The following is a 15,273-nucleotide window of genomic DNA, read 5'->3' on the forward strand; positions in this document are numbered from 1 at the left end:
AGTATTGGCTGATTGGCAGGAGGCAAAGAATGGGAATAAAGGGAGCCTTCTCTGATTGGCTGCCTGTGACTAGTAGTGTTCTGCAGGGGTCAGTGTTGGGACCACTTTGGTTTACATTGTATATCAATGATTTGGAGGACGGAATTGATGGCTTTATGGCCAAGTTTGCGGAGATATGAAGATATGTGGAGGCACAAGTAGTAGAGGATGCAGCAGGGCTGCAGAAAGATTTGGACTGATTAGAAGATCATTAGATATAAGAGCAGAATTAGGATATTTGGCCCATTGAATCTGGTCCGCCATGAAGGGAAAAGGATATGGCAAATGGAATAGTGTCAGGAAGTGGATGGTCATGCACTTTGATAGAAGGAATAAAAGCACAGACTATTTTCCAAGTAAAGGACCAGAATATAAAAGCATTTTCTAATGCTGAGGCTTTATAGGACACTGGTGAGGCCTTACTTGCATTGTGACCAGATTTGAGCATCTTATCTCAGAAATTATGTGCTGATATTGGAAAGGATGCAGTGGAAGTTCATGAGAATGATTCCAGGAACGACAGACTTATCGTATGAGGAGCGACTGATGGCTCTGGGCCTTTACTTGCTGGAATTTGGAAGAATAAAGGGGGACCTCATTGAAACCTATCAAATGTTGAAAGGCCTAGATGGAGTGGATGCGGAGAGGATGTTTCCAATGGTGAGGGAGTCTAAGACCGGAGGGCACAGCCTCAGAATAGAGGGACATCACTTTAGAAAGGTGATTGAGGAATTTTTTTAAGCCAGAGGGTGATGAATTTGTGGAATTTATTGCCATAGGCAGCAGTGGAGGCCAGGTCATTGGGTGTATTTAAGGCAGAGGTTGATAGGTTCTTAATTAGTCAGGATGTGAAAGGTTATAGGGAGAAGGCAGGGGAATATGGTTGAGAGGGAAATGAATTAGCCATGATGAAATGGTAGAGCGGAGCAGGCCCAAGGGGCCGAATGGCCTAATTCTCCTCCTGAGTCTTATGGTCTTGATAATTCACAATGACAAAAAGGGTCAGTGTTCTGAAATGTTAACAAACTCTTTCTACAGAGATGCCTGTTTGCCTGAGTATATCCAGTGTTTTCTGTATGACGTATTACAGCTCACAGCTTTTCCATCAATGATCTCACCCAGACAGAAATCTCAGTCATTGGCCCACCTGATCCTTCTTACCAAACCCACTTGGAAATGCCCATGTTTTCTCCTATCATGGTACCAATCAGCACAGAACCAAGGACTTCAGCCCATCAATCCCATGCCAACCATTAAGGGCCTTTATTTGATGCTATACCATTTTATTCCCTCCATATTCCCATCATTCTCTCCCGATTTTATCACTCATCTACACTCCAGTGGCAATTTGCAAAGGGAAATCTTTGATTTTTTGGGGACTGGAATAATATGTTTCTTAAAACATGCTAGAACAGTGTATGGTTTAAAAGACTGATTGAAAATGTCTGTGAAGGTTGTACACAGCAGATTAGCACAGGGCTTAAAGGTAGCAGGGGAAACCAAGTCAGGGCTAGCAGCCATCTTGATATTTTGCTTCCTTAACACCTTTCTCATTGCCTCTCCCTGTGTGATCTGTGAGTCAAATCTGCAGTAGAAATTGTCTGACCAATTTGGAAGGAGTTGGTCGTCGAGGGTGGGCTGGGTGGAGTGCCCTCTTTTTGCAGTTGGTAATGCATTGAAAGCCTTTTCAAATTAAAGAACTGTCATTTGCAGAAAACTGGTTTTCAGTCGGCTGAATAGTGCTGTGAGTTTGTATCAAACAGAGCCTATATGGGGAGAATAATAATCAGAAACTTACCTAGACAGAGAGGCAAGAACGTGGATCCCATTAGAGTCAGAAGAAATGAGGAAGGTACAGGAATATATTTTTACAGTCTTACAGGCTCCGACAACTTGTACCATGTACAAACCACCCTTCTGTCTGAAAGTGTTACCCCTTTAAACTTTTCTCCTCTCACCTTAAAACTATACCCAAAGATAAATGTTCAGGCAGTTGACAATCCTCTGAAGCCACTACCATCTGCCACTCAGCAGTGATAATACTAACTTTCTTAGTTAGAACTGAAACAGTTTATATTTAGCTTTAGTCACACCTGTACCACTCTTTTTTTTGTGTTTATAACAAATGATAATATCCATCCATCTATACTTTATCTTCTGCTGCTGCACATATCTTGTTTACCAGCCCAGAAATTTTTACTGAAAGCGACACTTAACACGTTCTAGCACCATGTGATCTGATTTTAGAAAGAACAGTTGCAAAATGTAAGTTCGTTTATTTTTTTATCACTATATTTACATTTTTCTTCTGACAATGTGTGCTAGATTTTAACCATTCTTTACTGCCTGATAGATTCATTGTGATAAAACAATGGGTGAAATCGAGCCAGATTCAGCCAATTGTCTGGACTTTCATGTCAGCCACATTTGGTCTGGGCTGAATTCTGAAGGCTGGAGCTGGCTCTCTCTCCAGGAGTTACAAAGTGAGGCTGGTGAGGTCTCAGCAAAGAGAGGGCTTCAGACAGTGTTATGGTGAGAACCGTGACAAGAGGCAAGAGTGGGGTCAGAGTGCCACTCCAACAGCATGGGGCTTTGTTTGCGTTATAATGCCTTTAAAATTGCTGTAATCAATGAAGAAAACTTCAATCTATTAAAAAAGTGAAGACTAATTAAACATTAAAAGCTTAAAAATTATTAATTGCATTAACTTAATTTTCTTAAAGATAACTAAGAACATATTCGTTAGTCAACCATTTTAATTCCTATTTCCATTCCTGTTCTGACATGTGGGACCATGGCCTCCTCTTGTGCCACAATGAGGCCACTCTCAGGATGCCCTCTTACCTATCCTCTCAACCTGCAAGTTAACCTTTAGGGAATTCTGCACTAGGAGATCCAAGTCCCTTTGCGCCTCTAATTTTTGAATTTACTCCCCATTTAGAAAATAATCTACGACTATGTTGCTTCCATCAAAGTGCATCTGCCACTTTGCCTGTTCTCTAATCTGTCCCAGTCCTTCTGTAGACTCCCTGCCCCTCCACCTATTTTTGTATTATCCACAAACTTGAGGGAATGGTAGAGGCAAGTTAAATTATATTATTTAATAGAAAACGTTTAGAAAGATATGGGCCAAACAGATGCAAATGGAAATAGGTCAGGCATGCAGCTTGGTTTCATGATGTATAACCCACGACTTTTTGTTGTAATGGAGACATTCTGCTCAGGGTGTACACTATCGTCTGGACAATTGCCTCCAAGGGTCAAACAACTGACACACAGGGGTGTGATGGGGAGTGCATAGGAGGGGAATCAAAACTCTAGCAGGAAATAGGATCAATGACCACAGGATTGACTTCGACAGCACAGAACTACTGTGCCGCACCAATAGCTTTTGGGGCCGTTTGGTGAAGGGAGCCATTGAAATAAGACTAGGGAATAAAAATTTCAACAAAGACAAAAGGTCTCGCTCTAAGTAAGAACTGGAATACGATTTTAAACAAGGTGGGACAGCAGAAATCTGATTAGTTGAGGACCAACCAATCAGGAGGGATGGATGACAGGAGTTGAGCATATACACCACCGGACTAGACATAACTAGGCATCATCCCTGATGAAGATGGTGGAGATTGTAATCAAAATATCCATTAAGATCGGTACCTGGACCCAGCTGGAAGCCCAAGAAGAGTTTATGCATCTAGCAGGAAATGTTATCTGGTACTCAATATCCTTGTAATTGGATATAGAAGTTAGCAGTCAGTTACTGATTGACCTAGAGATTTCTGATTCGTGGTTTCTAATCCTGAACAAAATGTATAAAATAACTGAGATGGGCAAGGTTATATATACATGCAAATACTAAAATAGACTACTTAGGAACAAGGGTAGGCAAATTAGCCTCTCAAGCCTGCTCTACCTTTCAATGAAATCTATAATGCGTATACTTTTTAAGCACTCTGTTGAATGATATCCGCCTATAAATCTCAATCATCAGTCACTGAAAGCAAGCATGCATATACAGCAGGCAGTGAAAAAAGCTAATGGCATGCTGGCCTTCATAACAAGGGGAATTGAGTATAAGAGCAAAGAGGTCCTTCTGCAGCTGTACAGGGCCCTGGTGAGACCACACCTGGAGTACTGCGTGCAGTTTTGGTCTCCAAATTTGAGGAAGGATATTCTTGCTCAGCGTAAGCGGGAGTGCAGCGTAAGTTCACAAGGTTAATTCCCGGGATGGCGGGACTGTCATATGTTGAAAGATTGGAGTGACTGGGCTCGTATACTCTGGAATTCAGAAGGCTGAGAGGGGATCTTATTGAAACATATAAGATTATTAAGGGATTGGATACGCTGCAGGCAGGAAGCATGTTCCCGCTGATGGGTGAGTCCAGAACCAGAGGCCACGGTTTAAGAATTAGGGGTAGGCCATTTAGAACGGAGTTGAGGAAAAATTTTTTCACCCTGAGAGTGGTGGATATATGGAATGCTCTGCCCCAGAAGGCTGTGGAGGCCAAGTCTCTGGATGCTTTCAAGAAAGAGATGGATAGAGCTCTTAAAGATAGCGGAATCAAAGGTTATGCGGATAAGGCAGGAACTGAATACTGATAGTGGATGATCAGCCATGATCACAGTGAATGGTGGTGCTGGCTCGAAGGGCCGAATGGCCTACTCCTGCACCTACTGTCTATAAGAGTTTTGGACTGCTTTCACACTTACCCAAGAACGATACTGAAAAGGCAAGCAACAATTAACTGGGAGCAATATAAAAAAATACAATATATGGATGACGTATTTGTCTTAAATACTGATGTATGGAGAAATTGGTGTTCCAATTTCTAACTGTGGTCTTGATTCTCAACAATAGAAAAGTTATGGAGATGCAAGGCATGTAAATTGCCATATCTGGAGATTCTTGCGGCAATAAAGGGTGACGTTACCATCAGAACATGCTTTATTGAAGGCAGTTAACTCTCAACTGTTGACACTCAAGTGTCAAAATCATTTATCAAACAATTTGTCCTCCATTCTTTCAGGTACAATCACATTTATATAAAATAATTTACACATTAAGTTTGAACCTAATACCAAAGGAAAAAACAAGTTAGTATTAAAATCTTCAATGGTAAACTTCTAGATAAGGCTGCAGGCTTCACCTTGATGTATTTTTAAAAATTTTCACTTGTAAACAAGAATTTTATTTTAAGGTTGGAGACGGAAGAGCCTGCAGATGCTGGAGTTTGAAGCAACAAACAATCTGGGAAGGAACTCAAATGTTTAAGCAGCATCCGTGAGGAGAGATTGGTTTTGAGACATCACTTGTCTTTTTTTTACTTTTTGAAGTGCACAAAAAATGTTCTCAGCTCCTTGGGATGAATGGTGACAGTAAATCCTTCAGTCAGACTTCTTGTAGAATTGTGAAGATCTGTGAATAAATGAAATTAGCAGTCAGAATATGTCATTTTTTTTTTCCGGCAGTATTAATACCATCAGAAGATGAAACAAGGTCAAAATGTTTTTATATTATAAAAATATATTTAGTTATATGTGTGAAGGAGGAGAAGTGGGGAGAGAGAAAAATCATGGGTGAGACAGCAGGTGGAAAAGAGAATGGGTGGGGGGTGAGGGGTTTAAGAGGAATATTAAGAGACAAAGGGAGAGCTCTTTGGGGTGATAGAACAGGTGAGTTGTTGGGACAATAAATATAGTTGCTGGGTGGTCAGAGAGAGAGGAAGAGCACGGAGACAAATGGAAAATGACAGGCGTTTAGGAGGGAAGGGGGCTCAGAGAGGGAGGAGCTCAGAGAAAGGATTACTTAAGGAGATGGTCAACAGAAAATGGGGGGGGAGAGAGCTGAGGTAAAAGCAGTATCTACGTCTGTCTCAGAACATGTCTTTCTGTATGCATGTGTGTGTTTCTGTGGGTGTACACGTGCAAGTATGTCTTTGTGTATGTCTGTGGCACATGTAAAAAAGTTCTGTGAAGCAAAGATGCTTTCAAAAATAATGAAATGAAGTTTCTACATATAAAAAAACTATAAAGAGCAGTAAACAGTAAAAAAAAACTAAAAAAAAATCAATATGTGGTGTGACCACTCTTTGCCTTTAAAACAGCATCAATTCACTTAGGTACCCTATCATGCAGTTTTATAAGAAAATTGGCTGATAGGTTATTCCAAGCATCTTGGAGAACTTGCTACAGTATTTCTGCAGACTTTGGCTGTCTTGCTTTTTTCTGTCTCGCCAGGTAATCCCAGACATCCTCGATGATGTTGAGATCAGGGCTCCATTAGTATCTGAAACCATATGAAACATCTAGTGTGCCGAAGACTTCTGCACAGTACTGTATATCCACTCCACGGAGCAGAACTTCATCCTAGCTGTGATTGACTTCCTTACCACTGGACCAAGACCTCACTATTTCACTATATGATAGCTGGTGTTCAAAGGCTGCCCCACGTCAAAAGAAATTACATCTAGTCATCTTCCACTTTTCCTTGAGCAAATTAAGTCATTCGTAAGTCCAAGAAGAGAAGATGAGCAGTACTTGTTCAGCAATTTATCTATTAAAGTATAGTAGGAGGGAAATATACAATTAGAGGATAGATTCGTTGCCTCAAATTCCACACTCTGCTCCAGTAAACCTATTCAAGTAATTTAGCATCTTAATTTTGCGTTTGGCTTTTTAAAGGAAAGGCACAGATATTTTGATTATCTATAATTTTTTTTCATTTAAATATTTCCCACAGGATGAATTGCAGTTAAATAGAACCTAATAGCTAGGGCTCTTGTCATAGTAGGTAATATTGCTTCTTTTATACAAAGGAAATATGCTTTCCTCCATCCAATTACAGGGCTTCACCAACATCAAGAAATATTTTTTCATAAATAGCCAACTTGTCCCATGGCAATTGAGCATAGTTTTGTTTTCTTTTGGCATGTAACTAAAGTCACTTTCCACTGGACATCCTCACATAGTAATCAGAGATAGCCGAATTTCCCTCTTGGCTTTGGTTAATCCCTGGCTATACTTCATGATTATTGCAAGATTATTTTATCCTTTAACTTTGTCAATATTATCTTCATTTATAATTCTAAAGGTCAATCTGCATGAGAAAATAACTGGGAATAGCAGAACCACTAATAGTGTTTCTGCTGTTCCCACACACCTCCTCTCACCTGACCTTTTGTTTCCTTGCTTATCTTAAGGTCATCTCCTTTTGCTTGCAATATCATTCCCTTTGATATTTATTCTCTCCTGTCCGCCACCCTATCAGATGGGGTTGAGAGGGAAAATAAGTTGACCATGGTCGCATGACAGAGCAGACTCAATGGGCTGATTCTGCTCCTACACTCAGTGGCTATTTCATGAGTTACAATAATGCAAATATCTAATCAGCCAATCACGTGGCAGCAACTCCAAGCATAAAAGCATGCCAGCATGGTCAAGAGGTTCAATTGTTCAGACCAAACACCAAAATGGGGAAGGAATGTGATCCGAGTGACCTTGACTGTGGAATGATTGCTGCTGCTAAGCCGAGAATGGTGTGGAAAACAACAAACATCCAGTGAGCGTCACTTCTGTGTACGAAAATGCCTTGCTAATGAGAGAGGTCCGAAGAGAATGGCCAAACTGTGTCAGGTTGACAAGAAGAAGGCAGTAACTCAAATAACCACACGTTACAACAGTGCTGTGTAGAAGAGCATCTCTGAATGGAAAACAAGTCGAACATTGTAGTGGATGGGCTACAGCAGCAGAAGACCACAAAAGTACGCTCTGTTGCCATTTTATTAGGTACCTCCTGTGCCTAATAAAGTGATCACTGAGAATATGACTTGTGCTCTAAACAGCTTACCTTACTGTTACTGTTCAGTCTTACACTGCTGATGGACATGCTTCAAACCTGAAATTTCCAATGATGGCTAATTCAGATCTCAGCAAATCTATATGAAGACAAGGTGGGATAGATTTTTGCACAGTAGGGGAACTAAGAGTAATGGGGAAAAGGCAGGTAGGCGGAGATGAGTCGATGGCCAGATCAGCCATGATCTTATTGAACGGTGGAGCAGGCTCGATGGGCCAGATGGCCTACTCATGCTCCTATTTCTTATGTTCTTTTGCAAAGGCGCCATGCCAGCGTAGTGGTTAACGGAACGCCATTACAGCTTGGAGTGTCGGAGCACTGAAATCATTTCCAGTGCTGTCTGTAAGGAGCTTGTATGTTCTGTCTGTGACTGTGTGTGTTTCCTCTGGGTGCCCGGGCTTCCTCCCACAGCCCAAAGACGTAGCAGTTAGTAGGTTAATTGATCATTGTAAATTGTCCGGGAATTAGGCTAGGGTTAAATAGCTGGGTTGCTGGGCTGGCAGGGCCTACTCCTTGCTGTATCTCTGAATAAAAATATTAACTACTCGTCAATCCACAGACTATCTGACTTCCTGAGTATTTCTTCAATATTAATTTTCTTTCCGTATGTTTGAACAAATTAAGCCAGTTCTCTGAAGCAAAACGTGACCCCCCTCCCTGCCAATTTTCCCTATTGTTTCCATAATGAGCTGCACATTACGATATTTTTTCCATCAAGGAAATACAAAAATGAAAATAAATTAACTGCCACCACAAACCAAACTTTTTCACTTATAAAGAAATGACAATGAGAGGCATAATTTTCAAAGGCATCCCATGAATGGCTGATCTTGAGGTGTGCTCCAGATTCTCCCACAGGGCACGACTGATATAAGTGAACTTAATTATGACTTCTAACTGAGTGCATAAAAATCAGTGCATTCATTGCAATACAAGTCCCATTTTCAATGGCAAATTCTCAGCTACACGAGATTCAAGACAGTTGCTGAAAATATGTTCAAAAAATCTTGAATGGATTGATTCATTCACAGCCTCCACTGAGCTGTGAAACTGGCTTTTCATTTTAATTTGAAGCACTTTGGAAAGGTTTATAATACATAAACAGATGGCAGAGGCAGCAGGAGAACCTCCAGCTATTCAAGATTTAATGACCAAGACCACAAAAGCACTGACAAGGGCAGGCAGAGTACCGCCAGCAAAGGAGGAAGCCCAGAGGGTGGATGATGCTGTATGGAATGAATGGAGGCCACAGGAATGACACCTCAAAACCCATGATGATGCAGGATGCTAAGATATCAAAGGTCAAGATTTGTAATGGCATTGACAGGGTTGAGAGGCCAGCCACTGAAACAGGCAGGGGCAAGCAGAGGTTCTGGGCAGATGGTCTCTGATACCAGCTGATCCAATGTGCCAGACCAATTGAGGTGATTGAGCCAGGAGGAAATATGGCCAAGTCTCCATGTAGGCAGATGGGATAGAGGAGGTGACTGATTTCACGAGAGTTTGATCTGTATGGCAAAAGCAAGACTAAGATAAATCTAGTAAGCACCATGAAAAAATTGTACTTCACATTGAATGATTTATTCTGAAACACTCACTTCTCCAATATACATTGGAAAAGACAGGTACATGCACAAACAGCACACCCAAATAGCAGTGAAATGACCAAGTATATAATAAGTACCAATAATAGGCAAAGTTACATTTTACTGGAACACTAACGAAAGTAATTTATTTCACCACCCGTGATCTCACAATCTCCCCCATCTGTGAACTGGTGACAGAATCAGCATGTATCTCTCACTTTCTTTAATCCTGACCCTCTCACTTCCGTTCACCCTGACCCGTCACTACCTTTAACCCTGACCCTCTCACTACCTTTAACCCTGACCCTCTCACTACCTTTCACCCTGACCCTCTCACTTTCACTCACCATAACCCTGTCCTAAGCCTTCCACTTCTCAGGAAGCACATCTCCTTCTGTGCCAGAATTTACAAGTGGGCAGCTCCAGCACCATTATAACTAAGCTCAGTGCTGACAGCAAGGATGAAAGCTGAAGGACGAAGTGGTGTTAAGAACATGGCACAGACACCACTTCAGATAGTGTCTTCACACACTGCAGAGGCTAATTGAGAGGCAGGACCTCGAATAAGGAGTGTCAACAGGCACTAGCCAACAGCAGCCAGGGCAATGCAAAGTCACACACTATTTTTCTGCTGAGGATTCAGATTAGGATCAATGGGCAACTCCAAAATAAGGCTGATGACAATGCACAGTGTGATGCTTTGCATATTGACAGGCTGACCTGAAAGCATGCATAGAATCCATGGACCAAAGTGGAAATTAATTCCTTTTCCACGGAGCTTGACACAGAGCCTGAAGATCACCCCTTCCAGCATCAAAGTGCTGATCAGTTCTCTTTCAATTCACGTGGAGACAGCATGTGATGGTCAAAACGTCAAACTTCCATTGCACGTCTATGTACGTAGATCAGAGATGCTTCCTGATGCTCCGTAAATTCCCCACCCCATTCTCTCCTGCACCCAAACCTAGCTGCCCCAAAAGATTAAAATTCAGTCCAAGAGAAACAAAACTTCAAATGGAAAACGAGCAAAAGAAAATAACTAAAAGGAAAAAAAAAACAAAAACAATAGGCTCCAATCAAAGGAAAACACAGCCTGTCTACAGATATAGCCCACTGCAGGTTTAATGACGAGAGTCATTAGTTTTAACCCCAGAGTCCTGAAAGAGGTTGCTGAAGAGATAGTGGGTGCAGAGGTCATGGTTGTTCAAGAATCACTTAATTCCGGAACATAAACATAGAACATAGAATAGTACAGCACAGTACAGGCCCTTCAGCCCACAACGTTGTGCCAACCCTCAAACCCTGCCTCCCATATAAGCCCCCACCTTAAATTCCTCCATATACCTGTCTAGTAGTCTCTTAAACTTCACTAGTGTATCTGCCTCCACCACTGACTCAGGCAGTGCATTCCACGCACCAACTACTCTCTGAGTAAAAAACCTTCCTCTAATATCCCTCTTGAACTTCCCATCCCTTACCTTAAAGCCATGTCCCCTTGTATTGAGCAGTGGTGCCCTGGGGAAGAGGCGCTGGCTATCCACTCGATCTATTCCTCTTATTATCTTGTACACCTCTATCATGTCTCCTCTCATCCTCCTTCTCTCCAAAGAGTGAAGCCCTAGCTCCCTTAATCTCGGATCATAATGCATACTCTCTAAACCAGGCAGCATCCTGGTAAATCTCCTCTGTACCCTTTCCAATGCTTCCACATCCTTCCTACAGTGAGGCGACCAGAACTGGACACAGTACTCCAAGTGTGGCCTAACCAGAGTTTTATAGAGCTGCATCATTACATCGCAACTCTTAAACTCTATCCCTCGACTTATGAAAGCTAACACCCCATAAGCTTTCTTAACTACCCTATCCACCTGTGAGGCAATTTTCAGGGATCTGTGGATATGTACCCTCAGATCCCTCTGCTCCTCCACACTGCCAAGTATCCTGCCATTTACTTTGTTACTCTGCCTTGGAGTTTGTCCTTCCAAAGTATAACACCTCACACTTCTCCGGGCTGAACTCCATCTGCCACTTCTCAGCCCACTTCTGCATCCTATCAATGTCTCTCTGCAATCTTCGACAATCCTCTACACTATCTACAACACCACCAACCTTTGTGTTGTCTGCAAACTTGGCAACCCAGCCTTCTACCCCCACATCCAGGTCATTAATAAAAATCATGAAAAGTAGAGGTCCCAGAACAGATCCTTGTGGGACACCACTAGTCACAATCCTCCAGTCTGAATGTTCTCCCTCCACCACGACCCTCTGCCTTCTGCAGGCAAGCCAATTCTGAATCCACCTGGCCAAACTTCTCCGGATCCCATACCTTCTGACTTTCTGAATAAGCCTACCGTGTGGAACCTTGTCAAATGCCTTACTAAAACAAGCAAAAGAGAATAACCAAAAGGAAAAAAAAACAAAAACAATAGGCTCCAGTCAAAGGAAAACACAGCCTGTCTACAGATATAGCCCACTGCAGGTTTAATGACTAGAGTCATTAGCTTTAACCACAGAGTCCTGAAAGAGGTTGCTGAAGAGATAATGGATGCAGAGGTCATGGTTGTTCAAGAATCACTTAATTCTGGCGTGGTCCAGGAGAACTCCACTCTTTAAGAAGGGAGGAAGACAAAAGAGAGGAAATTATAGGCCAGTTAGCCTAAGCTCAGTGGTTGGGAAAATGTTGGAGACCATTATTAAAGATGAGGTTTCGGGATACTTGGAGTCTAAATTCCACCAGTACGTTGTTTTTTCCTACCAGAAGTGAAAATACATTAGACCTGGTTTAAACTGACATACCTGTTTCCCAATCCTATGTTGGGCTCTCAGATCACTTATCTGTTATGCTAATGCCAGCATACAAACCACTGATTAAATGGGCCAAAGGTGGTGAAAACCTGGCCTGAGGGGGCAATCTCAGCATTGCAGGACTGCCTTAAAAACACAAACTGGAAACTATTCAGGAAGTCTGCTACCTATGGCAACCACATTAACGTTGAGGAATATGTGGCTTCTGTGACCAGCTACATAGAGAAGTGCACTGAGGATGTTACCAACATGAAACACATCCCTGTGAGGGCAAATCAGAAGCCATGTCTTACTGCAGAGTTCCAGGCACGACTACGGAATCACAACAATGCCTTTAGATGGGGGAAGTGAAGGCACTTAGGGAAGCAAGAACTGCGCTTTCCACGAAACAGGAGCAATCTCAGAGAATACACAACCATTTCTGTGATACCAGAGACACGAGGCGCTTGTGGCAGGGAATTTAGAGGATTACAGACTATAAGTCTGCCCTGTGCGTCAGTGACCAGGACGCCTCACTCCCCGACAAGCTAATTCTCCTTTACGCCTAGTTTGACACACAAAACAAAGTGCTGTCAAGGAAGGCACCCCTCCCCCCAGGGGAGCAGTCATTCCATCAAAAGCTGAGGTGATGAAGACCCTGGTCAGGACCAACCCACGCAAAGCTGTGCGACCTGATAACGTACTAGGCTGGTTCTGAAACACTGTGCAGCTCAGCTGACTGAGGTCCTGACAGATACATTCAACATCTCTCTGGAACAGTCCATTGCCTCTTCATTAAACATGGAGGCAACCATCATTCCAGTGCCTAAGAAGGTGACAGTAACCTGCCTAAATGACTATCGTCCTGTGGCATTAACATCAGCCATTATGAAATGTCTTGACTGGCTGGTCATGGGGAGCATTCAAGTCTTTCTCCCGGATACATGGGAAACATTGCTCAAATTGATCCACTGACGAAGCCATAGCCTCTGCTCTCCACTCAGTCCTGTCCCACCTGGAAAATGGTCTCAGTAACTGGATCCTGCACCTCTTAACAGTAAGGCCACAGTCAGTCTGCATGGGCAGCAACATCTCTAGTTCCATTACGCCGAGCACCAGCGCTCCCCAGGGCTGTGTGCTCAGCCCGCTGCTGATGCATGATTGTGTTCAGGATCCAGCTCAATCTGTGTCATCAAGTGCGCGGCTGACACAACGGTGGACGGCCTCATCCGCAACAATGAGTCGGAGTACAGAGAGGACGTGGAGCAGCTGGTGGACTGGTGTGAGGACAGCCACGTCAGTCTGAACATGCAGAAGACCAAGGAAATGATTGTGGACTTTAGGAAGGTGCAGATAAGCATACCCCTCTGCACACACATGGCTCCTCCATAGAGAGAGTTATGTGCACCAAGTTCCTGGGAGTTCACATCACAAACAGCCTCATCTGGTCCCTCAATATCACCTCTGAATAAGGCAAGACAGCAGCACCTCCACTCCCTGAGGAGATTGAGGGAAGTGAGGCTCCACCATCGCCTTTCCCCTCCCCATTTTAACTGTATTTTACAGGAGCACCATTGAGAGCATCCTGACAAGCTACATCCCCATCTGCTATGGGAGCAGCAGAGCATCAGACCGGAAGTCCCTGCAAAGAACTGTGAGAAGGGCTGAGAGGATCATAGGGGTTTCCCTACCATCCATCAGGGACATTTATCAGGAATGCAGCACCCTTAGTATTATTAAGGATCCAACCCATCGATCCAGCATCCTCTTTGACTTTCTACCATCAGGCAGGAGACTCCGATGCATAAAAACAAGAGCAGTCAGGATGGGAAACAATTTCTTCCCTCAGGCCATTAGGCTTCTGAATGTCCTGCCACGTCACATTTGAATGTCATCGGATAATTTGTATTGTACCCTACAATATTTAATTTCTGCACATGACTTTGTTTATCTATGTGTAGTTCATTTGATGATTTAATTCTTACTTTCCTAAGCTATTGTGTGTTTATACATGTGTATGTGTACGACTGTGCTTTGTAAGGTTTTTTTCTACATACAAGAACAGAATATGTTCATTGTGTGAAAATATGTGTGAATTCCCGAGATACAAACCTAGTTGATGTTTCTACAGCATCAATAGTATTTATTATCATTAAAATAATTTTGTTAACAATGCATTTTGGTAGGAATTCTTTGTTGAGTACAGCTCAACATTCGATACCATCATTCCCTCAAAACTAATCGATAAGCTCTTAGACCTTGGCCTCTATACTTCCTTGTGCAAATGGATCCTCGATTCCTCACCTATAGACCCCATTCAGTTCAGATTGACAACAACATCTCCTCCACAATCTCCACCAGCATAGGTGCCCCACAAGTCTGTGGTCATAGCTTCCAGCACTACTCACTTTACACTTACGACGAAGTGGCTAAGCCCAGCTCCAATGCCATATTTACATTTGCTGACGCTGGCCAGATCAAAGGTAGTGATGAATCCACATATAGAAGGGAGATTGAAAATCTGGCTGGGTGGTCCATAACAACAACCTCTTACTCAATGCCAAAGATCTGATTTCTGACTTCAGGAGGAGGAAACCAAAGGTCCATGAGCCAGTTCTCATCGGAGGATCAGAGGTGGATAGGGTCAGCGACTTTAAATTCCTCAGTGTTATTATTCCAGAGAACCTGTCTTGGGCCCAGCACTTAATTACAAAGAAAGCATGGCAGTGCCTCTTCTTCCTTAGGAGTTTGCGAAGAATCGGAATGACATGTAAAACTTTGACAAACTTCTATAAATATGTAGTGGAAAGTATATTGACTGGCTGCATCACAGCCTGCATGGAAACATCAATGCTCTTGAATGGAAAATCCTATGAAAAGTAGTGGATACGGCCCAGTCTATCACAAAGTCCTCCCAATCATTGAGCACATCTTCATGAAATGCTGTGGCAGGAGAGCAGCATCTATCAATAGGGACCCCCAAACACCCAGAGCATGATTCATTGCCGC

The 15,273-nt window shown here is 42.7% G+C and overlaps 1 protein-coding gene across 1 annotated transcript in view; it reads right to left on the minus strand.

Annotated features, from left to right (window-relative positions):
• Positions 1 to 4,506: 4,506 nt before the first annotated feature.
• man2b2 (mannosidase, alpha, class 2B, member 2) overlaps positions 4,507 to 15,273 on the minus strand; it is a 71,604-nt gene continuing 60,837 nt past the window's right edge. The window contains exon 19 of the mRNA XM_063046678.1: positions 4,507 to 5,455. Coding sequence (XP_062902748.1) covers positions 5,361 to 5,455 — 95 coding nt within the window. The 3' untranslated portion in view covers positions 4,507 to 5,360. The remainder of the gene's footprint in view (positions 5,456 to 15,273) is intronic.

Source organism: Mobula hypostoma, chromosome 4, assembly GCF_963921235.1.
Source record: "Mobula hypostoma chromosome 4, sMobHyp1.1, whole genome shotgun sequence".
Lineage (NCBI taxonomy): Eukaryota > Metazoa > Chordata > Chondrichthyes > Myliobatiformes > Myliobatidae > Mobula > Mobula hypostoma.